The following is a 23,027-nucleotide window of genomic DNA, read 5'->3' as shown; positions in this document are numbered from 1 at the left end:
CCCAGTTGTTAGAATTATAGCTGTAAGCAACCATATTCACTATAAGATAGTTTTCTTCTTCTTCACTCACATTTAATTTTGTTTGTGCATGTGCTATGGAACAATACACTATGGATATGTGTTGTTAATAGAAAGCAGTAGCCAGGCTGGGCGGTGGTGGCGCACGCCTTTAATCCCAGCACTTGGGAGGCAGAGGCAGGCGGATCTCTGTGAGTTCGAGGCCAGCCTGGGCTACCAAGTGAGTTCCAGGAAAGGCGCAAAGCTACACAGAGAAACCCTGTCTCGAAAAAACCAAAAAAAAAAAAAAAAAAAAAGCAGTAGCCAGGCAGGAAGTACAGGCAGGACAACCTAATAAGGATGCTGGGATGGAGAAGGGCAGAGTCAGAGGAGTCATCAGGAGAGACAGAGAAAGCAAGACATGCTGGAGGACAGGTAAAGCCACGAACCACATGGCAATACACAGACTGATAAAAATGGGTTAACAAGTTGTAAAAGCTAGTTAGTAATAAGCCTGAGCTATCAGCCAAGCATTTGTAATTAATATAAGCTTCAGTGTGTTTATTTGGGAGCTGCTGGCAGGACAGAAACTTCCACCTACATTCATGTGCACACATGTGGAAGCCAGAGGACAATTTACAGGAATGGGTTCTACAGATTAATTCTGGTCAACAGGCTTTGCAGCAAATGCCTTTACTTGACCTGCCTGACATTGTTCTTTGATAGAGGGTTGCATGTATCCAGGATGGCTTTGGACTTACTATGTAGCCAAAGATGACCTTGAACTTCACCTGCTACCTCCTCCCAAGTACTATGATGCTGGAATTATAGTGTGAGCCACTGAGCAAGCTCTAAGCTCCAAATGAACATTTCTGCCAACTAGGACATTTAAGGGTAAGAAGTCTCCAAAAATAATTACAAAATAAAAGAATCTTCCTTCCCCCTTCATTTTCAGAACTACTACAGTACTGTCAACAGCCTCTGGGCTTCTTTGGGAGAGAGAATACTTGATTTGTGCTGTGTATAACTCAAGAACGTAAGTTAGTACTTGTGTCTTTTTATGTTTATTTCATTTTATGTGTATGTGTGTGTCTGAGTGTACTGGCTGAATTAAAAAGATCATTAAAGAACTAGGAAGAGCTGGGCCTGGTGGCTCGTGCCTTCTAGGGCCTGGGTCAGGAAGGTTGCAATTTTGAGACTAGTTTTAAGGTCTTATCTTAAAACAATAATAAAATAATAGTAATAATAATAATAATAACAACTACCAGGCAGTGGTAGCACACACCTTTAATCTAACACTCAGGAGGCAGAGGCAGGCAGATTCTGAGTTCAAGGCCAGCCTGGTCTACAGAGTGAGTTCCAGGACAGGCAGACAGGGCTACAGAGAAACCTGTGTGTGCACAGGGTGGAAGAGCACGACACAGGATGGGACTAAGAGGAATTACTAATTTCTATACTACTAATTCAGTGACAAGCAGGGCAGGCACTAGAGGTGTTTATAGGCCTTGGGTCAGAGTACATCCTCCAACACTACAAAAAAATAAACTAAAAAGCCTCAAAAGTTTGACAAGGATAGGAAAACATACAACCTGGGAGTTCTGAGGGTATGCTCAGTAGTGGAGCATGCCCACCGCACATGCAGGAGACCCTGGGGTTAGAGCATTAGATACATGTATCTAATTTTCTTCCTTGCAGCTGCTAAGAAAGCTGCTTCTTCATTGTGAAAAAAATCTAAAAGAAACAGAACTGCAGGCACAGGGACTACCTTACAGTCTATGTAATGACAGAACAGAGCCAAATTCCACTGTACAGAGACGTGTAAAACCATCCTACGGGCAGACCAAACTGGGTCTGTGCTCAGTAAGAGAAACAGGAGAGAACAGCAGGCGCGGCAGCACGGTGAGAACCCGGCCCTCAAGCTGGTGCGTGCCCCGTGGGTCACACCAGGAGACCGCAGGTGCAGGGCCGGCCTGGGACACAACGAAGTCCTGCCTCAAGAAAAAAGCAGGGTCTTCTACTCGGAACAGGCAAAGCAGGATTCCCATTAACAGCAGAACGGGTAACGTGGTGAGGCATTTTCAAACACTAAGATTCTCAGCAGGCTCTAGGCATTTTTTTTCCACAAAAGGCCAGACATGAATATTTTAGACTTTGCCATCCAGTCTCTGTTCTAAGTACCCAATTCTGCCCTGGGAGGGCAAAAATGAGACAATTTATCACACTGACGTCTGATGTTCATACTGTTTTTTATGGGTCACAGTTTGTAAACATTAAAAATATAGAAAATCATCTCTCTAACCCTATTACTGACTTTAAGAGACCTAAAAATATTATTAGAGATCTGGCAGGATGGCTCAGTGGTTAAGAGAACTTGCTCTTCTAGAGGTTATGAGTTTGATTCCTGTACCCACCGGTGGCTCACATCCATCTGTAACTCCAGTTTTAGGGGATATGGCGCCATCTCCTGGCTTCTGAGGGCACACATGTGGCACACATACATACAATCAGGCAAAACATTCAAACATGTAAGTAAATGTTGCCAGGTGTGGTGGCGTAGGCCTTTAATCCCAGCACTAAGGAGGCAGAGGCAGGAGGATTTGTGAGTTTGAGGGCAGCCTGGTCTACAGAACAAGCCAGACCTACACAGCCAGACCTACACAGCCAGACCTACACAGAGAATCCCTGTCTTGAAAACACCAGGGGAAAAAAACTATAGAAAATCAGGAAAGATAGCCAAGCAAGGAAGGGAGGATGGGAAGAAAGAGAGAGAGGGGGAGAGAAAGAGGGAGGGAGAGGAAGAGAGAGCATGACAAAGACTGAAAAAATATATCTTTCAAAAGCATCCCTGGTAACATACTTCTTCCAACTAGGCCCCAAATTATCAAGCGTTCCCACCGCCTCTGGGCAGGCCATCAGACGAAGGTGCAAGCCTTTAGAACATGGTCTTAGGGGATATGGTGGTTAGAATGGAAATGGCCTTCACAGGCTCACAAATTTAAATACTTGGTCATGAGGGAGTGGCACTACCTGGAAGGATGACCATGTTAGAGGGGATGTGTCACTTGGAGTGGACTTCGAGGTTTAAAAAAAAAGAAAAGAAAAGAAAAGAAAGCCCATTCTGGGCCCAAAGTCTCTATCTTCCTGCTGCCTATGGATCCTGATGCAGAACTCTCAGCTACTTCTCAAAAATTCCTTGGATTTTGTTGTTGTTGTTTTGGTGGTGGTATTTTTTTTTCCTGTTCCAGAAACAAGTATCATAGAAGCCAGGCTGTAGTCAAGGATAACCTTCATCTCCCAATCCCCCTCCTACCTCCCCAGTTCTAGGACTACAGACATGTACAAGCACTATGCCTGGCTATACAAAATTGTCCGTAATTCTTTTTGTTAAATAAAGGAATTCGTTGAAACAATTGCTGTTTAATTTTTGGATTTGTCTAGTTCATGTGTATGAATGTTTTGCCTGGGTGTATGCATGTGTACCACTTGGTGTCCTGGAGGACAGAAGAACCTCTGACCCCTAAAACTTCAGTTACAGATGGTTGTGCGTCACCATTTGAGTGCTGGGAATCAAACTTGAATCTTCTTGAAGAGCAACAAGAGCTCTTTGTTTGTTTGTTTCTTTTTATTTTTCAAGACAGGGTTTCCTGGGTAGCCCTAGCTGTTCTAGAACTCACTCTGTAGACCAGGCTGGCCTCAAACTCACAGAGATGCATTTGCCTCAGCCTCCTGAAAGCTGGGATTAAAGTCGTGTGCTACCACCACCCAGCTCCCCATTTTAATTAAATTCTACTACATTAATTCTACTACATTAATTTATCCATCTGTATGTGGGCATGTACTTGCCACCCATGTACTTGTGAAGGCATGCACTACCACCACTCAGATCACAATAAGAGCTCTTAATCAATGAGTCATCTCTATAGTCCCACTGAAACATTTTTATTAAAAAAATCATTTCTAATTTCAAAATACCAAGCCAAATGTTTATATTTCTTTTTGTACACAAAATTCTTACTGTTGAATAGCCAGCAAAAGCATTTTTCCAACTAGAACATTCCAGAAAAAGAAAACATTTAAACATTGTGGATTTCTGCAGCATATTAGCAAACCAACATTCCACTGCCACCTACAGTAGAAAAATAAAACTACAGCTTATAGCTAAAACCTAAAAGTATGCTCTCTTCTATTTATGAGCCCATATTTAGCTCAGGATGTTGTGTTATGCCAACCCTCAAGAGACAGACGCAAGAGAATCACTGCAAGTTCAAGGCCTGCCTGGGCTACCCAGTGAGTCCCAGGATAGCTTGCTTTAAAAAGAATGAAACCCACTGGATGATGGTGGCACATACCTTTAATCCCAGCACTCGGGAGGCAGAAGCAGACCAATCTCTAAGTTTGAGGCCAGCCTCGTCTACAAAGAGAGTTCCAGGACAGCCAGAGCTATTACACAGAGAAACTCTGTCTCAAAAACAAAACAAAAAACAGAGACCCTATCTCAAATAATGTACTCACACATTTTTAAAATTTATTTTTATTTTATATGCATTGGTGTTTTGTTTGCATGTATGTCTGTGTGAGGGTGTCAGGTCCCCTAGAACTGAAGTTACAGAAAGTTGTAAGCTGCCATGTGGATGCTAAGAACTGAACCCAGATCCTCTGGAAGAACAGTCAGTGCTCTTAACTGCCGAGCCATCTCACACATTTTTTTATTGATGTTTTATTATCCAAACCATACAGTAACAGTAAAAATCTTTCTACTGTAACAGGGCCCCAGACCTTAGCACAACTGACTCCATGATGGAAGTGTCATTCAGGCTGTAAAACTCAGCACATAGCAGCACCACCCACCAAAAAATGAAAACATAGACCTAATCCATCACAGTCCATAGTTCTGGGCAAGTATCTAAATGTACTAACCTTGCTTTTTGGCTTCTGTAGTTCTGGCTAAGTGTTCTTGTTAACTGAAGTATATTAATCCAGGACATGGCTTTTGTGTTTTAGGGGAGATAAGCTTAGGATGTAGTTAGGAATTTAGAATGTGAACCTTATGTAATGAGACTCTGCATAATAAAATATAACTTTTGTTATACTAACTACAAGAACTTCTTGCTTGCAACATAGAAGCAGGCAGATCTCTGTGAGTTTGAGGCCAGTCTGGTCTACAGAATGAGTTCCAAGACAGCCAGGGCTACACAGAGAAACCCTGTCTTAAAAACGAAATAACTTTCTATTGGCTTAAACCCATAAGGCTACCCAGGAAACCCATTCTTCTCCGGTGAATACCCTCACAACACTGCATTACACATCAAATGCAAACTCTTTTTGCAAATAACAAAACGCATTTAATGTTAAAAAAAAAAAAAAAAAAAAAAAAAAAAAAAAAAAACACATTCTAGAGAGGAACCAGGGCCAGAGAGAGGGCTAAGTTGGTAAAGCCTTGCCAAATGAGCGTGAGAACCTCATTTCTATCACCAGCGCCCACATAAAAGCGCCCTGGAATTGGGGCTACCGGTACCCAGCGCCGAGGGGTGCTAGAGCACCAGGCTCAGGGCCGTAGGGGCGCAGTCCGGGGGGGGGGGGGGGGTGCGGCACAGGGAGCCGGAAGTGCGGGCTCAAGCAGCTGGCGGACTTCAAAGCCGACTTCCAAGCCGGCCTTTGACTCCCTGCGTGCGCATGCGCACACACTCCTACTGGCGCACTGCGCTCACACAACCGTGACTCAGCCAGTTCAACCCTCTAGGGTGGTGAGAAAAAAAGACAGCTGAGCCTGTCGGTGCCAGGTTGTAATCGCTGTTCAGGGAGGCAACTTTAAAAAGCAGAACAACTTAGCAGTGGGTGAGATTTTTCAATCCACAGCGCGCCAAAGAAAAATTATCGCGATATCTGGGAAGGCATCCACGCTCTGCGGTAAGATGGCAACACCAGAGACTGTGATTCCTGAAAAACTGAGCCACAAAAAATACAGGGCTGCCCTGAGGAAGGAGAAACGCAAGAAACGTCGGCAGAATATGGCTCGGCTGAGAGACCTCGCAGCCCCACCGGAAGAGGAGGAGGAGGTTTCTACTGACGAACAACTGAAAGAGAAATTATTGGAGCTGGAGCGACAAAAACTCCACGAAGAGTGGCTGCTGAGGGAGGAGAAGGCACAAGAAGAATTCAGAATAAAGAAGAAAAAAGAGGAAGCCGCTAGAAAACAGAGGGAAGAACAGGAGAGACGGATAAAGTTGGAATGGGAAGAACAACAGAAAAAACAGAGAGAGGAGGAGGAGCAGAAGCTCCAGGAGAAGAGGGAACGAGAGGAAGCGGTGCAGAAAATGCTGGACCAGGCTGAAAACGATGGCACCTGGCAGAACCCAGAGCCGCCCCGGGAACTACGACTGGAGAAATCCCGAGCCAGCTGCCCCTTCTACAGTAAAACGGGAGCGTGCCGCTTTGGAAACAGGTGCTCACGGAAACATGACTTCCCCACATCCAGCCCCACCCTTCTGGTGAAGAGCATGTTTACAACATTTGGGATGGAGCAGTGCAGGAGGGACGACTATGACTCCGACGCCAGCCTGGAGTACAGCGAGGAGGAGACCTACCAGCAGTTCCTGGACTTCTACCATGATGTGCTGCCCGAGTTCAAGAACGTGGGGAAGGTGATTCAGTTCAAGGTGAGCTGCAACTTGGAGCCTCATCTGCGGGGCAATGTGTATGTTCAGTACCAGTCGGAAGAAGAATGCCAGGCAGCCCTCTCTCTCTTTAATGGAAGATGGTACGCGGGACGACAGCTTCAGTGTGAATTCTGCCCAGTGACCCGGTGGAAAATTGCAATTTGTGGGTTATTTGAAATGCAAAAGTGTCCAAAAGGAAAGCACTGCAACTTTCTTCATGTGTTCAGAAATCCCAACAATGAATTTAGAGAAGCTAACAGAGACATCCACCTGTCTCCAGCTTGGACTGGCTTCTCTGGTAAAAACTCAGACAAGAGGGAGAGGAAGGACCACCATGAGGAATACTATGGCAAGCCAAGGACTGCCCACTCTAGTCCACACCACTCCTCCAAGAGAAACAGGGAGTCAGAGAGGAAGAGTACTCACAGGAAGAAATCTCACAAACAGGAAACAAGGGGTCACGAGAGGCACAGTTCAAGAAGAGGAAGAGAAGAGGACGACAGTCCAGGCCCACAAAGCCAGAGCCACAGATCCTGAGCCAGGCTGAGACAACATCACTTGGGCCCAAGAACCTGGGACCAGGCAACAACAAAACTCCACTACAGAATTAAAAACCTAACCCAGTCTCTTTCAGACACCCCAAGATATTCAAAACAAAACTGATTACAAAGGAAAGGCATGGTGACTCGATCTAATTCCCAACCAAGTGACAATCTTGTGGCTTTAACAGAACCAGGTATTCATTGTTCCTTAGTCTTTTGCTGTTATAATTCTTAGTTTAATGTTATTGATGTTATTTCCCATACAGTTTAAACTAGCATTCATATGTTGAGTTTTCTTGTGATAATCAAGATTACATTAAACTGTGGTGTTTTATTATACTTACTAGTATATTCACATTATTTTTATAGCCTTTGAATATGTTGTACTAAGAAAGAGCACATAGGAGTACAGAACACTAACGTCCCTTGTTTTTAGACAGGTTCTCACTATGTAACCCTGGCTGGCCTGGAACTTGCTATGTAAACTAGACTGGCTTTGAACTACCAAAGATCTGCCTGCCTCTGCCTGTCAGCTGCTGCTGGGGTCACAGGAATGTACCACCACCTCATCTAATAGTAATTTTTTTTTTTTTTTTTTTTTTGAAACTAGGTTTCTCTGTGTAGATTTAGATGTCCTGGAACTCACAATGTAGCCCAGGCTGGCCTCAAACTCACAGAGATCCACCTCCCTCTGCCTCCAGAGTGCTGGGATTAAAGGCATGTGTCTTTTTTCTTCATTTTTCTTTGTTTGGAGGCTTAGGGGTGTGTGTGTGTCTGTGTATGTCTGTGTGTCTGTGTGTGCTTGTTTGAGTGCTTTAACCTGTGAGCCATCTTTCCAGCTCATAATGATCTTCTTTTTTAATCCAATCTCAAGTCTTGAGAACAAGTTAGTGAAATTTTTAGGTATCTACCAAGTAACCAACTTCTAAACATAATTTACACATATTATTTCCAAATACTAACATGGTAAATTTAAGAACAGATGTTTAAGTATTGAGAGCTGCTGGTAGCGAAAGTCCATGAGAGTATACAGCAGTGACAACTAGCGTTCAGAAGGTCAGCCTATCAGAACTAAGGGTTCTGTTAGAGGAAACCATCACACAAGGTGTTATGGAATTACTGCCTTTTGAATGAACTGGCTGTCTCTTGTTGTAAACTTCTTGTGCAATAACAGCTATGAGTTTCCCCATTTACCATGCATCTCCATGTTGCATGTACATGTAATCTCACGATTGCATCTCAGTCTTGGGCACAACTTTCCCTATACATTTAGGTAATTGGACAACTGTCCCCAGCTGCGTTTATTTTTCATTAACAAATCTGGCCAGGGCCATTCTCCAGACAAAAGTATTTCAGCAAAGATACCTTTTTCCAAGGACAAAACTGCACACAGGTAAACATTAGCTCATCTCACCTACAGATAGAGAAAAGAACCACTAACAATTAAATCCTCAACTCCTTACCTTCACCCTGGGTTATTTACACAAGACCCTAACTTAAGAGATTTACTGCTCACATTCCTGGGATGATGTTTTAGCCCCTTGCTAGTTACTGAGTTAAGGCAGTTGCTTCCCACTGACCCCAGGAGACTGCCTACAAGGCCAGGCAGGCGATAGGTGCCAAGCTTCTTTCTTGTGCAAATTAAGTTCTTATTCCTCCTCAGCCAGGTGCTATTCCTATACTAACCAAATACTACATGCTCTGACATCGGTTGCTTAGCCACCTAGCGTATGTCCCCTCCCTATCAGAAAGCAGCTGCAGCCGGGATGAGCGGAAAAGCAGTGCACAAAGACAGTTTACTTTCTTGTGACTTACTGACCACTAACATTCTATCTAGCCATTTCTAGATTATAGTTTGAGCACATAAATTCCCTAATTGATCTTAGCCTTCAGTTGACCCTACCAGAGAACTCCCCTTCAGTCACTCACCTTTGGGGTTGTAATTGGAAGCTGACATTTTTTGCTTTATGTGTGGCTCCTTATCACCTCTCTCTGCGACCCTGAAAACTTCAAGCCTCACATTGCATTGCCAAAGAACTACTGCATGTGTGTGTATATACTGGTTTCCCAACAGCACTTGGGGAATTAATTTAGAAGAACAAGATGAGGACAGAGATGGAAAGAACTGGATAGAGATGAGAGAACAGCAGGAGGGACTGAGAGCAGGAGGGACTGAGAGAGCTAAGTAGGAGAGCAGAAAAGAAACTGTGTAGATAGAATTGACTGAGAAGAATAAAGTGAATGGACTAAAGAACTCAATGTTCTTAGATTCACTGAATGTCCCTCAGATTAGAATCCTCAGCTGGTTGATAGACTCTTCCACGGACTCTGGGAGCAAACAATATAGGCTGGACCTATTGTTTGCATTATTTAAGGTAAGGGTTAGCATCTTTATGTAAATGTTCAGATGTTAAATACTTTAGGCTTTTAATGCCAAATAGTATCTGTCACAGCCACTGTTATTATATTGGCAACAGCTGCTACAGATAAGCAAATGAATGAGCAGTGGCCATGTTATAGCAAAGCTTTATTTGTCAAAACAAGAACAATGGAGAATGTAACTGAGTTGCAGCACACTTGCCTAGCATGGCCATGACCATGGGTTTAATAACTCATGGTACTACCAAACAAAGCAGTAAGAACAATAGGAATGGGCATGTGGTGAGGAGCATGGGGGCATCAGGCCAGATTAGTCCTACAGCCATAGTCTGCCACCCCTGACTTAGTGTTATATTTTCTGTTCTCCCCACACAGAAATTGTACTTTCACATTGCCCAAGCTAGCTCTAAACTAAACTCACGAGTCTCCTGTCTCAGCCTCTCAGGAGTTAGGACTACAGGCATATGCCACTGTGCCCAACTCTGGTTACCTTCTCAATGCAGCTGGCACATTTAAGCACTATCCATTCATTCAGATGTTCTACAAATGTCTACTAAGTACCTATCACATGCCTGAAGAAATAAGTATTAAAGAGGGAAGATAATAAAGTTCTGCCTTCTTTACACATGTACACACTAGTAAGGATATTATAAAAACTCAGATAGTATTATTAATTCTTCATACCAAATTATAAATGTGAGCGGAAAAAATTAGACAATGTGCTGTGACTGGTGGTACACACCTTTAATCCCAGAACTCTCTGTAGATCCGAGGCCAGTTTGATCTACATAGTGAGTTCCAGGCACACAGTGACACCCTGTTTCAAAAAACCAATAAATACAGGCTGGAGAGATGGCTCACTGGTTACGAGCACTAACCCACATACCATGACTACTTTATTAATTTCACAATTCTTTGGGCGCTATCCAGAAATCAAATATAGTGTGGGGCCAGCAAGATAGTTCACTGGTTAAATGTGCGTGCAGCCAAACCTAAAGATGGAAATTTGATCCCTGGAACCTATGTGGTGGAAGGAGAAAACTGACTCCTCCTCCTAAGAGTTGTCTTCTGGCCTCCACATGTGCACCATAGTGTACACACACACACACACACACACACACACACACACACACACACCATAGCCTGAATGAATGGTCTGCTTCACATATGTTTGCCCCTTTGTGATTAACAGGTAAAGCTAGAGTGCTAATGTTCCAAACGAGGAAATTGTTGTTCCATTCTACAGCACAAATGTCAGGAAAGTAGTACATAACATTTAGAAACAATGTGAAAATTAGGAATCAGAAACATGGTGCACAACACATTGCCAGGTAGTTGGCAATAAGGAAACTGTTACCTGGGGTCAGGCTTGGGTTTAGCTCAGCATTACAAGTTTACCTAGCAAGTACAAGATCCTGGGTTTGATCCTCAGCATATCAAAAGAGATAGCTAACGAGTGCCCACTGTTCTCTAGGAATTCCACATTTCCTCTGTTCTGTCCTCTGGGTCTCCGTTTCTATGCAGAACATGATTTTCTAGGTGAAAGCACGAGGTCTACTACCGTCTGTGTTAGGTGTGTAAGACACCAGGTCTACTACCGTCTGTGTTAGGTGTGGAGCCTGCTTCAAAGCAGCAATGACAGCAGGATTAAAGGAGTAAGTGCTTCACTTTTTCTTGCCTAATCCACCAAATATTCCTTACTACATACCCTCATATTATGATCAGATTGAACTGCTCACCATGTTAGTGTGTGTAGGATGTGTGTGTGTGTGTGATGTATGTGTGCATACACATTCACATACGTGACTGCAGGCGCATGTGTGCCACAGTGTACGTACAGAAGTCAGAGGCCAACCTCAGGTGTTTGTCCCCACCTTCTACTTGGTTTGAGATGAGTTTCTTTGTTGTCTTTCCACCGTGTGGACCAGGCTAACTGGCCCTAAGCTTCCAGGATTTTGCTGTCTCCACCTCCCATCTCCTCAAATTGCGGACACTACACTACATGACCAGTTTTTATTTTAAGACTTTTTAAAAAGATTTATTTTAAAAAGATTTATTTGATGTGTATGAGTATTCTGCCTGCATGTATGCCTGTGCACCTCAAGTGTGCCTGGTGCCCAAGGAAGCCAGAAGAGGATATTAGATTCCCTGGAACTCGAATTACAGATGGTTGTGAGCCCTCCTTTGGATGCTGGGAGCCAAACCCAGATCCTATAAGAACAAGTGCTCTTAACTGCTGAACTACCTATCCAGCCCCCACACAGCCAGTGTTTATGTGGGTTTTCGGGATTCAAACCCAGCTCCTCACACTTGTGCAACAGTCACTTTTACCCACCACGCTATCCCCAGCCTACTGATCATCCCTTGCACATGCTCTACATTTTTCCTACCCCACATCTGCTATTAACTTTGAATATACCATCAAGCTGCCCTTTATCTAAGTCTAGAATAATCACTTTGTTCAAAAGCAGCAAAATAGCATCTTAAGAAGCCTGCCAGAGGCTGGGAGTGGTGGTGCATGCTTTTAATCCCAGCACTCAGGAGGCAGAAACAAGCAGATCTCTGTGAGTTCAAGGCCAGTCTGGTCTACACAATGAGACCCTGTCTAAAAAAAGGGGTGGGGGGCTGGAATCTGGCAGGGTAGCAGTGGTTTATTATGATTACTGCAACACATATCTCACCATGACTCTTAGTCTGTGAGGAAGACACTGCAGCAGTAGGAAACAAAAGGAACGTGAAAGACATCCCATCCCCAATGGATGGAAGAGCAGGCCCAAAGCCTGGTAATAAAACAGTGGCCGCATTTCAACAAGGAAAGAGACCCACCCGCTCCATTCTCTGTTCCTCCTCCTGAAGGAGCCACGATCCTACCTGCCCCCAGCCTCCCAGGTCCTCCTTACTCTGGTATAATGCAAGCACCCAACATGGCCCCCCTTCCTCCTGGGATGACGCCTGTGGGACCTGCTCCTACAATGAGGCCACCCTGGAAGACCACATGCCCCTGCCGCCCAGGCCTCCAATGATGAGATGGTGCTCACCTGGCATGGCATGACTCAGATAAGGGCAGGGGGTTATCAGGGCTGTTTGTTTCACTAGGAGATATGGGGTGCACCTGGGTGTTTCATAGTGGCATGACAAGGAAAACCTCTCCCCCCTGTCTAGCATAGGGAACAGTTTTGGAGGGGAGAAGAGGGATTTTTCGAGACAAGGTTTCTCTGTGTAGCTTTGCACCTTTCCTGGATCTCACTCTGTAGACCAGGCTGGCCTCGAACTCACAGAGATCCACCTGCCTCTGCCTCCCGAATGCTGGGATTAAAGGCGTGCGCCACCACTGCCCGGCAAGTAGTTTCATTTGTATCATGAACTGTGAGAATAAAAATGTTAGCTCTTTTAGTTAAAAAAAGAAAAAAAGAAAAAACTGGCAGAAAGGATGTCGCCTTTCTGTCCACAGTGGCTTACTCACTTCTGTTTGTAAATATAACGTCCTTACATCATACATATCTATGATATGTTCCCTTTTATTAAAGATGGATGGGCTGGTGAGATGGCTCAGCAGGTAGGGACACCTGCTGCCAAGCCTGACCATCTGGATTAGACCCCCAGAACCCATCCGGTGGCACACACCTTTACTCAGCACTCAGGAGGCAGATGCAGATGGATCCTGTGAGTTCCAGGCCAGCCAAGACTATATAATGAGACCCATCTCAAAAACAAAAGCAACTCCACATGGTGGAAGAAGAGAGCCGACTCATTCAATAAGTGATCTTCTGACCTATGCACACATAATAAACAGATATATGAATATAAAATTTAAAGAGTAGACATTCTCTACTTAAAAATCATATTTGCCCAGGTGGTGGTGGCACACGCCTTTAATCCCAGCACTCAGGAGGCAGAAGCAGGTAGATCTTTGTGAGTTCGAGGCCAGCCTGATCTACAGAGCAAGTTCCAGGACAGGCTCTAAAGCTACACAGAGAAACCAAACCCTGTCTCAAAAAAAAAAAAACAAAAAACAAAAATAAATAAGTAAATCATATTTGCACTCTATGTTTTCATAAGAATCAGACATTTGGGGCTGGAGAGCTGTCTCAGTGGTCAAGAGCGTGGCACTGCTCTTTCAGGGGACCTGAGTTCCGATCCTGGCAACCCCCATCAGGCAGCTCACAACTAGCTGTAGCTCCAGTTCCAGGGGATCCAACATCCCTAGCCTCTCCAGGCACCTGCATTCACCTGCACAGGCGCACATAAATACATACAATAAAAAAGTGATTTGAAACAGAAGTCACCCTGAGCACACGTTCCAGTCTCACTGACAAGGCTTCTCTCCTGGCACTCCGACCAATCACTGCAGAGCCTGTGCTGCCCTATGCCACTCGTGGAAGCACTGCCCACTGAGGTGCCGAAAGTCACGCTGGCTTTACAACCCAGACCCTCTCGGGAAACCTGAGTATCTGCATCTTACTTAGCAACATATTTCAAATGAAATAAAAGAGACAGCTTGCAAACAATCTCTTCTCTGCATTATTTGGCAAATTTTATCACTATATAATAAATCAAAGAATCATCTAGAGATAAGCAGTAGGGTCGACATTAGATCCTAAGATACTGCCTGTAATATGTGCATTTCTTCCTGGCCTACAATCCCTTATCCTCATCCTTGTGGACCAAGGAAACACCAAACCAGATACCAAATTCCCCAGAAAATCTTCCCAGATTACTTGAAGATTTAATAAAATAGAAGGCATCTAGTCATGGCATATGATACCAATAAAATTGCTTAGATGACCACAATCATACTGAGACTTTTCAAATTATATTTTGATGGTGCTGGCTCAAAACTAGAGCCTTGATTAAACAGGCTAGGCAAGTGCTTTACATCCCCAGCCTTTGGCTTGTTGAGCTACATATGCACAAAACCTAAGCTGGCCTTCAGTCCAGGTCCTGTCCCCCCAGGGTGTTGGCATATCAGGCCTGCACCACTCTGACACACTTTACCACCACAAGTGACCGAGACGTCACTCCTCCCGTTGCGTGAGCCGTTCCAGTCCATTCCTGTGAAGTAACTGCATGTGTTCTTGTATTCAAATAGTTCAAGAAAAATTATTAGGTGGTGGCACACGCCTTTGATCCCAGTACTCAGGAGCCACAGGCAGGTGGATCTCTGAGTTCAAGGCCAGCTTCGTCTACCTGGTCTACAGAGTAAATTCCAAGACAGCCAGGACTACACAAAGAAACCCTGTCTTGAAAAACAGACAAAGGAATGTAATAAATAAAAGCATAAATATTTTTAATAGTAAGTTAAAAAAAATTTTTTGAGTCTGGGTTTCTCTGTGTAGCTTTATGCCTTTCCTGGAACTCACTCTGTAGCCCAGGTTGGCCTTGACCTCACAGAGATCTGTCTGCCTCTGCCTCCTGAGTGCTGGGATTAAAGATGTGCACCACCACCATCCGGCAAATTAAATTTTAACAATAATTTTAAATGGTGTGTTTTTAGGCTGTTAAGACACCTTATGTCCTTATCTGTGTGTATATGGGGGCAAGAGGCCCACATCAGCTCTCTTCCTCAGTGGCTCTCCACTTTGTGGGTAAGTGTGTGTGTGTGGCGGGGTAAGTGTGTGTGTGTGTGTGTGTGTGTGTGTGTGTGTGTGTGTGTGTGTGTGCTCGCGTGCGAGCGTGCATACCCAGGCCAGGGAACAACTTGTCACAATTCTCTTTCTACCATGTGGATTCCACGCATTGAACGTAGGTTGTCAGCCTTGAGAGCCAGGGCCTTCACCTGCTAAGCTATCTCCCTGGCCTCATTTGCTAGTCTAGCCCCAGGTCTCTCACTGAACCCAGAGCTCACTAATTGGCTGGGCTGGCCAGCTGGTCAGTGAGGCCTGGGCCTCCGCCTTTCTACACCTCACAACTGCTGGGTTACAAACATGCCTGGCTTTTCCTGGGTGCTAGGATCCAAACTCAGGCCTTCCCACTTGCACAGCAAGTGTTTTCCATGATGAACCATCTCCCCAGTCCAACCACTTCATTTTGTTTAAGATAATTTTTATTTTATGCGTATGAGTGTCTTTGCCTGCATGTAAGTATAGTGTGTGAGTGTCAGGTGCTGGTGAAAACCAGAAGAGGATGCTGGATCTCCTAGAACTGGAGTGACAGACTGTAGTAAGCTGCCACATGAGTGCTAGGAACCAAACCCAGCTTCTCCACAAGAGCAGCAAGTGCTCTTAACCACTGAGCCGTCTCCCCAACACCCCTCCACTCTATTTTTTAAGGCAGGGTCTCTCAGTGAACCTGCAGTAAACAGACTGGGTTCGAATGGCTAGTCAGGAAGGCCCAGAGATGCTCCTGGCTCTGATTCCCCAAGGTCTGGATTCCAGGCACCCGGCGTTTACATGGGTTCTGGGGATGGACTCAGGTCCTCAGGCCTGCATGGCAAGCACTGGACCAACTGAGCCGTCTCCTCAGCCCCATGCTCTAATCTTCAAAATAGGTAGGTGCTCACTATGGTTTAAAAAATACATTATTTTTAGTTTTTCTTTTCTTTACACTTTGGCACTAGAAGCATTCCTATGACTAATTCTGGGTTTAAATCAGACTAAATTAATATGGTCATTAGCCACATGTGACCACTTTAATCATTTGAAATGTGACTAGCTGCAGCTAAAAATGTTTTAAATGTAAAATACACATATTTTAAAGACTTTGTGAAAATACACTGTACAGTCGTTACATGGATGGTAATACTTTGAATATACTAGTTAGATAATTATAACATCTTACTGAAAAAAGAAAAATCGCAGAAACCAGCTGGGCAGATAGCTTGGTTCGGATCTCCAGCACTCATGAAAAGGCTGGGCACGCCCCCCCCGCCCCCCCCCCCGCCCCCGCACTGGCAGGGCAAAGGCCAGCATCTCTGGAGTTCCTAGCCAATCAGTGAGCTCCAGGTTCAGTGAGAGCCCCTATCTGGAAAGAGGTGGAGAGTAATAGTGCAAGGCACCAGCATAGACCCCTAGCCTTCATATGCATCACACACACACACACACCACAGCAGGGTGTGGTCGCAGATGATTGTAATTCTAGCATTTGGTAAGTGGAAGCAGAAGGATCAGAAACTCAAGATCATCCTCAGGTACACAGTGAGTTCAAGGCCAGTGTGGACTACCAGAGATCCTCTACCAAAACCGGGGTGGAGGTTAGAGAGATGGCTCATCGGTTAGGAGCACTTAATGCTCTTTCAGAGGTCCTGAGTTCCCAGTACTCACATGGTGACCTACAACCATTCCAAGTGATCTGGCACCCTATTCTGGCCTCCGCAAGCACCAGGCACCACACTCATACACATTAAACAAAAATAAATCTTTTTAAATTACTTTCACCTGTTACGTTTCCACCTGACAGTTTTCATGAGACAGTCTGATGTATAACTTCGTTCCATTTGGTAAATATACTCTTCACCATAAAGTCGATTCTTTATTGGCGTTTACTCCAGCTAATCTATCCTTTATCTAACATTCTAACGCTCCCCAACTTCCACAACGCAGGAAAGCTGTCAAGCGCGCTCTCACTCTCTTCAAACAAGGGTCTCTGTGGTAGCCCTGCCTGGCTTGGCTGTGCTGGAATTCGCTATGTAGGCCAGGCTGGCCTCGAACTCACGCAGCTCTCTGCCACCAGAGATTAAGGGCGTGCACTACCACGCCCTGCTGCAACCAATCTTAGAAAAGTAGGGACGGAGGAAACTCGAAACTTCTCTAACTACAGACACGGAGGCGTCTTGAGGGATTTAAAAACGCAAGGTCTTCACCGGTGTGTGTCCCTACAGCGAAGCCAGCTCTGGGGGAGCCGCAGAGCCGCTACCCAGCGGCACCGAGGCGGGGGGCGGGCCTGAGGCTGCAGGGAGGGCAGGGCGGCTCGGTCCGACAGCGGTACCTTAAGAATGCCCCTCATCTTCGCCAGGAAGGGGCGGAACTCCTCCAGGGGCACTTCCGGGTAGAGCTGGCTGTGCAGCAGCTCCTCGGTGACCCCCGCGTGTCCGTGGAAGGCGCCCTGCGCCAGGCCGCTCAGCAGCCCGCTCAGGGGCTTGCAGCCCTCCAGCTCGCCCGCCATGGCCAGGGAGCGCCCTCCGCCCAGCGGCGGATCGCGCCTCCGCTACGGCGGCCGAGACGGGCCGGAAAAGCTGGCCAAGGCACCCGCGGAGCGCGAAGCCGAGTTCCTCCACTAGCCAGCATAAGCAGTCCTCGCTCTTGCTCTGCCACACGCGTCCACTGCTTCGACCACAGCCAATCCGTTGAGTTTCCCTTAGGGTCACCGGGCTTTCACTGTGTCCTTTTTCACCCCGAAAGGCGTTCAAAGATCGCTTGATGAGATGTATGAGCTCTAACTCTGTAACTCGGGTGGCTGTATCTCATTCTAGAGCTTGCCTTGATGTTTGCAGAGACCTCACACAAAGGTGGTTTTTTGTTGTTGTTGTTGTTTGTTTGTTGTATATTTGTTGTTTTGTTTTTGAAATAGAAACTTACTATAGACCCCTGACTGGCCTGGAACTCACTATGTAGACCAGCCTGTCCTCCAACTCACAAATATCTATCTGCCTATCTCTACCTCCTGAGTGCTGGGATAAAGGCATGTGCTACCATGTCTGGCTCAAATCGGTTTTTATATCGACATTTCAGACCTAATCTAAGAAATCCTATTGCCATTGTTTGTGCACTGTTAAGTCCTGAACGAAGTGTACATTATCCATGATTTCCTAAAAGGCAACTTCAGAAATGTTTTTGTGGATCCAAGAAAAACAATCCTAAAGACAAACTATACTTTTGTGTTAAATGTTCCTATAGAGATTGCAAAAGCCAAGTGTGGTGGCGAACACCTCTTAGTCCCCACACCCAGGAGGCAGAGGCAAGGCCAGCCTGTTCTACATAGTGAGTTCCGGGAAAGCCAGGGCTATATGGAGAAATACTATCTTAAACAAAACAACAAACAAAAAAGGTTGCAAAGAATGGATAGAAAAGGGTGCAAAAAGGTAGCGAGCTGGACAGAACAGCACACCTAAGCACGTAACTTCCAAATCTTCACCTAAAGGCCATGACCAAAGTATTCTCTGTGGTGTTTGCCACTGACACATAGAAAAGATTATCTTGCCGTGTTTTGTTTTCTCAAGTTTTCATTACATCTACTTCGTGTGGTGTGTGTGTGTGTGTGTGTGTGTGTGTGTGTGTCCCCACATGCCACAGAATCCGTGTGGAGGTTGAAAACAAATTACAAGAATGGGTTCTCTTCTACCACGTGGACCCCAGAGACTGAGCTCTGGTGGTCAAACTTGGTGGCAAGTGCCTTTAACCCCTGAGCCATCTCTCTGGCTCCATTTCTTTCCTTTTCATTGAAGATTTGTTTATTCATTTTATGTGCATGTTCCCTAGTGTATGCATGTGCCCCACCTGCAGGCAGGTGCCTAGGGAAGTCAGAAGAGGGCTGTGGGTCTCCTGGAAATGACGTTACAGGAGACTGTGACCCACCGGACACATTTTGACTGCTTACATTCCTACTTGCCCGTTTTCTCTAAGGTTCCTGTCACTTCACTGATTGCTAAGAGCTGGTTTTTAGCATGTATTTACTGCACGTGTGTATATATGTGTATGAGCAGCTGCCACCATATGTGTGTAGAGGTCAGAGGACAACAGGACTGGGAATTTAGTGCTCTCCTTCCACTATGTGGGGTCCACCATCAAACTCAGGTCATCAGGCCTAGCAGCAAATGCCCTTGCCTACTGAACCACCAGTGGGTCCGAGAGTTCTTCATATATTAAAAATATTAATGCTGCTCATCTATATTAAAATATATCCCTCAAGTTTCTATATTTGAATCTATTAACCTACATAGAAAGTCTGGTAGGTTTTACCAACATGATGATTGTGTATATTTCTCAGAAGCTGAAGATTATTTTTACATTTTGCTTTCAGAAGAATGTCCAGTATACAAATAATGCTGTCACTTGGGGAGCCGGAGAGATGATGGCTCTGCAGTTAATAGCGCTTGTGCACAAGCTCAAGGACAAGAGTTCACATCCCAACGCCCAGGCAACCAGCCAGGCAACCTGCCCATGCCTGTAACCCCAGCTCTTCCGGCGACAGTCGGGGCTTGCTGGCTTCCAGCGGGCTGGGGGTGGGGGGATGCAAACTCCAGGTTAAGGAAGAGACCCGCCTCAAAAGGAAAGGGCAGAAATGTAAGAGGACACCAGATGCCCTCTTCTGGCCTGAGAGTGTGCACACAGCTTCCACACACACATGCCCATACACAGACACATATGAACACATACAAATAAATATTTTTTATTGTAATGTAGTATTCCTAAAATCAAAATTATTTTTCTTTCTTCCTTTTGAGTACTTGGGACTGAACCCAAGGCTTTGCATAGGCTAACATAATCTACAGCTGGGCTACATCCCAGCCCTTGGCTTGTTTTTATTTTGTCTATTTTTGAGAGACTTGCTACATGGCTCTTTATGAAGCCCAAGCATGGGTGCAGGGCTCTTATCTACAGGAGCATACACCACATGAGAGGGCAGAGCAGCTGCATCATTGAAAAGCCCATCATGGCTGAAGAGACAGCTCCAAAGAGCATCCTGGGAACTTCACACTCAGCCTGAAGACAGCTCCACTGAAGACTTGGTTCAGGATGTAAACCAGTGTCTTGTTTAGCATGCATGAGACTCTGGGTTCAGTTCCCCAGCATTGCCACCAAGGAGGAGGAGGAGGAGGAGGTGAAAGACAAGGAGGAGAAGGAGCAAAGAAGAAGAAAAGAAGAAAGAAGAGGAGGGGGAAGAGGAGGAAAAGGAAGGGGAGGAGGAGCAGACAAAGAAGAAAGAAGAGGAAGGGGGAAGAGGAGGAGAAGGAAGGGGAGGAGGAGCAGATGAAGAAAAGAAGAAAGAAGAGGAGGAGGAGGAAGTGTCTCAAGGGTTTTCAGTATGTAGTCTACATTATGGAGGAAAGCTGTGGGCCTCCTATGGTGGTTAATTTAACATTGATTATCAAGTAGAAAGGACCCAGGAGACAAGTCTATGGGCATCTCTGTGAGAGGCTGTGTGGATGAGGTTAACTGAGGTGAGCGGCACCAGTCATTGAGCTGGAACTCTGAACTAATAGAAAGGAGAAGATGAACTGAATACTAGCACTCACCACTCTGCTTCCTGGCAGTGGCTGCACAGTGACCGGCTGGCTGCCTCTTGCTCCTGTTCCCAAGAATTCCCAGCCAAGACGGCTGCCCCCTCCCCTGTGAGCCAAAACAAACCCTCCCTTCCTTAGGTGACTTTTGTCACTTTATCACAGCAAAAAGCAACCAGCACAAGCACATGATAATTGCAAACTTTTGTTTTTAATTTCGAACATTTTTATGTTATAGGATGCTTCCGTCCTTTGCTAAAGCTTCAGATTACCTTCTCTGCAAACTGTAAACGTCCTTCATGTGGAGTCTACCCCCGTCTGAAGCCTCTCCACAAACCCTGAGAACTTCAAGTCACCACTTCTCCTTGTCTGCTTTGCTTTGGTTTCTTTGAAACTGGGTCTGTACTTAGGCTGCAGCCCAGGATAGCATGAAACTCACCATGTAGCCTAAGATGGCCTCACACTCTCCTGCCTCTGCCTCCTAAATACTGGGATTACAGCTATGAGCCACCACACACAGCTAGTATAGGATATGCAATTCAACAGGGGAAAATGTAAACATTTATTTAATGGTGTGGGAGTCCTCATAAGGACCCACAAATTGGTAACCCCTAAATGCTTTCATATTAAATTGAACAAAGAGATTATGAAAAAGAAACCAAACTCTCTCTCTTTCCCTCTTTTTTTCCTCTCTCTCTCTTTCTCTGTGGGGGGCAGGCAGAGGAACTTAAGGGAAAAAATGGTCATTTTTTATCAAGGTCTGTTTGTACAGAATTTTCTCAGTCTCAACTTTTCGACATTGAAAAGAACCTTTCTTAGTCAGGCGTAGTAGCCTATGCCTTTAATCCCAGCACTCGGGAGGCAGAGACAGGCAGATCTTTGTGAGTTCGAGACCAGCCTGGTCTATAGAGTAAGTTCCAATATGGCCAGGGCAACACAAAGACATGCTGTTTCAAAAACAAACAAATAATGAATGAATGACTCAATCAATCAATAAATAAATAGAACCTTTCCGGTATAGAGACCATTTCCAACCGAAGGTTTTATTTCCTGCTTTAATAAAGTAAAATAGTACCATCTGATAGCCTTTTGGCACCCACTCTTTCTTAATTGCTTTAAACACAAAATAGTCCTTATGCCAAGTCCATATTCTGCCACATACCACTGGACAGAGAACCTTTTCAGCCCGGCCTACCCTAGTTGCAAACCACAAATGATCGATAGAAGACATTCCTTCTTCTGCCACCAGGGGCTGCTATTGTCACAGCTGCTGCTGCAGGTTGGCACCAGCTGCGTTTTTAGAATGCTTTTCAAACAAAAGGCTCAAATTACAGTTATCTTTTATTAAATGTCAAATCACAGGTTTTATAGATAGCAAATCTGGACACGAGGCTGTTTAGGGACTTTTCAAATGCAACAACAGCAAGGAAAAGACTCAGAAGCCCAACTCCAAGGGAAACTTCCAACCCTAACAAACAACCCTCCTGCGAACATTTCCCTTTTGTCAGGGCCAAATATGCCATTAAAGACCCAGCGAGCAAATGGTTCCGGGCAGGCAAATCATGTTTTTATAAACATTGAAAACGTAAACTTGGAGCTGGAGAGATGGCTCAGCAGTTTAGAGCCCAGGTTTGATTCCCAGCATCCACGCAGATGGATCCCAACCACCTATAACCCAGCTCCACAGGTCCCAAGGCCCTCTTCTGCCCTCCACATATGTGTTGCGTATGCATGCATGCAGGCAAAACATTCACACACATAAAATAAAAATAAATCCTTTTAAAATGTAAACTGGGCGGGGGGAGAGGGGCGTGGCTCCGTGGTTTAGAGCATTTGCTGTTCTTGCAGAAGACCCAGGTTCAATTCCCAGCACCTTCATGGTGGTTCACAGCCATCTGTAACTCCAGTTCCAGAGGGAACCCGATGCCCTCTTCTGACCGCCATGGGCACTGAGCATGGACATGGCGCACATACATGCAGGAAGGAAAAACGCTCACACATAAAATATGTTTTTAATGTACACTGATTGGGGCTGGTGAGGTGTTTGCCGACAAACCGTACAATCCGAGTTCAATCCCTGGGAAGCACTTGAGGGTGAAAGAAGAACACTGGCTTCACAGCGCTGCTTTCTGACCTCCGCACGCACACACGAGGTGATGCAGGCCTCCCTCCTCCACATCATGTGCATATGCACACGAAATACCAGCACTTCTAATGTGAGCTGAGAGAGTGCACGTGCAAGGACCCTGTGGCTTTGCGATAAACTCTCCCTGCCTGGTCTCATCTCTACCTTTCCAA

General features: G+C 45.3%; 1 protein-coding gene across 2 annotated transcripts in view; it reads right to left on the bottom strand.

The window, feature by feature from the left end:
• The window catches only part of Commd1 (copper metabolism domain containing 1), a 125,030-nt gene extending 107,311 nt beyond the window's left edge, over positions 1 to 17,719 (bottom strand). The window contains exons 1-2 of one of the 2 annotated variants that reach the window (XM_037208949.1): positions 17,498 to 17,719; positions 6,582 to 6,677 (exon numbers count right to left, since the gene is read on the bottom strand). In XM_037208949.1, the coding sequence (XP_037064844.1) occupies positions 6,582 to 6,677; positions 17,498 to 17,674 (273 nt within the window). In that variant the 5' untranslated portion in view covers positions 17,675 to 17,719. The remainder of the gene's footprint in view (positions 1 to 6,581; positions 6,678 to 17,497) is intronic. The other variant, XM_028876354.2, reaches the window with a different exon arrangement.
• Positions 17,720 to 23,027: the final 5,308 nt, after the last annotated feature.

Source organism: Peromyscus leucopus, chromosome 10, assembly GCF_004664715.2.
Source record: "Peromyscus leucopus breed LL Stock chromosome 10, UCI_PerLeu_2.1, whole genome shotgun sequence".
Taxonomy (NCBI): Eukaryota; Metazoa; Chordata; class Mammalia; order Rodentia; family Cricetidae; genus Peromyscus; species Peromyscus leucopus.
This window is presented reverse-complemented; position numbering and strand designations above follow the sequence as displayed.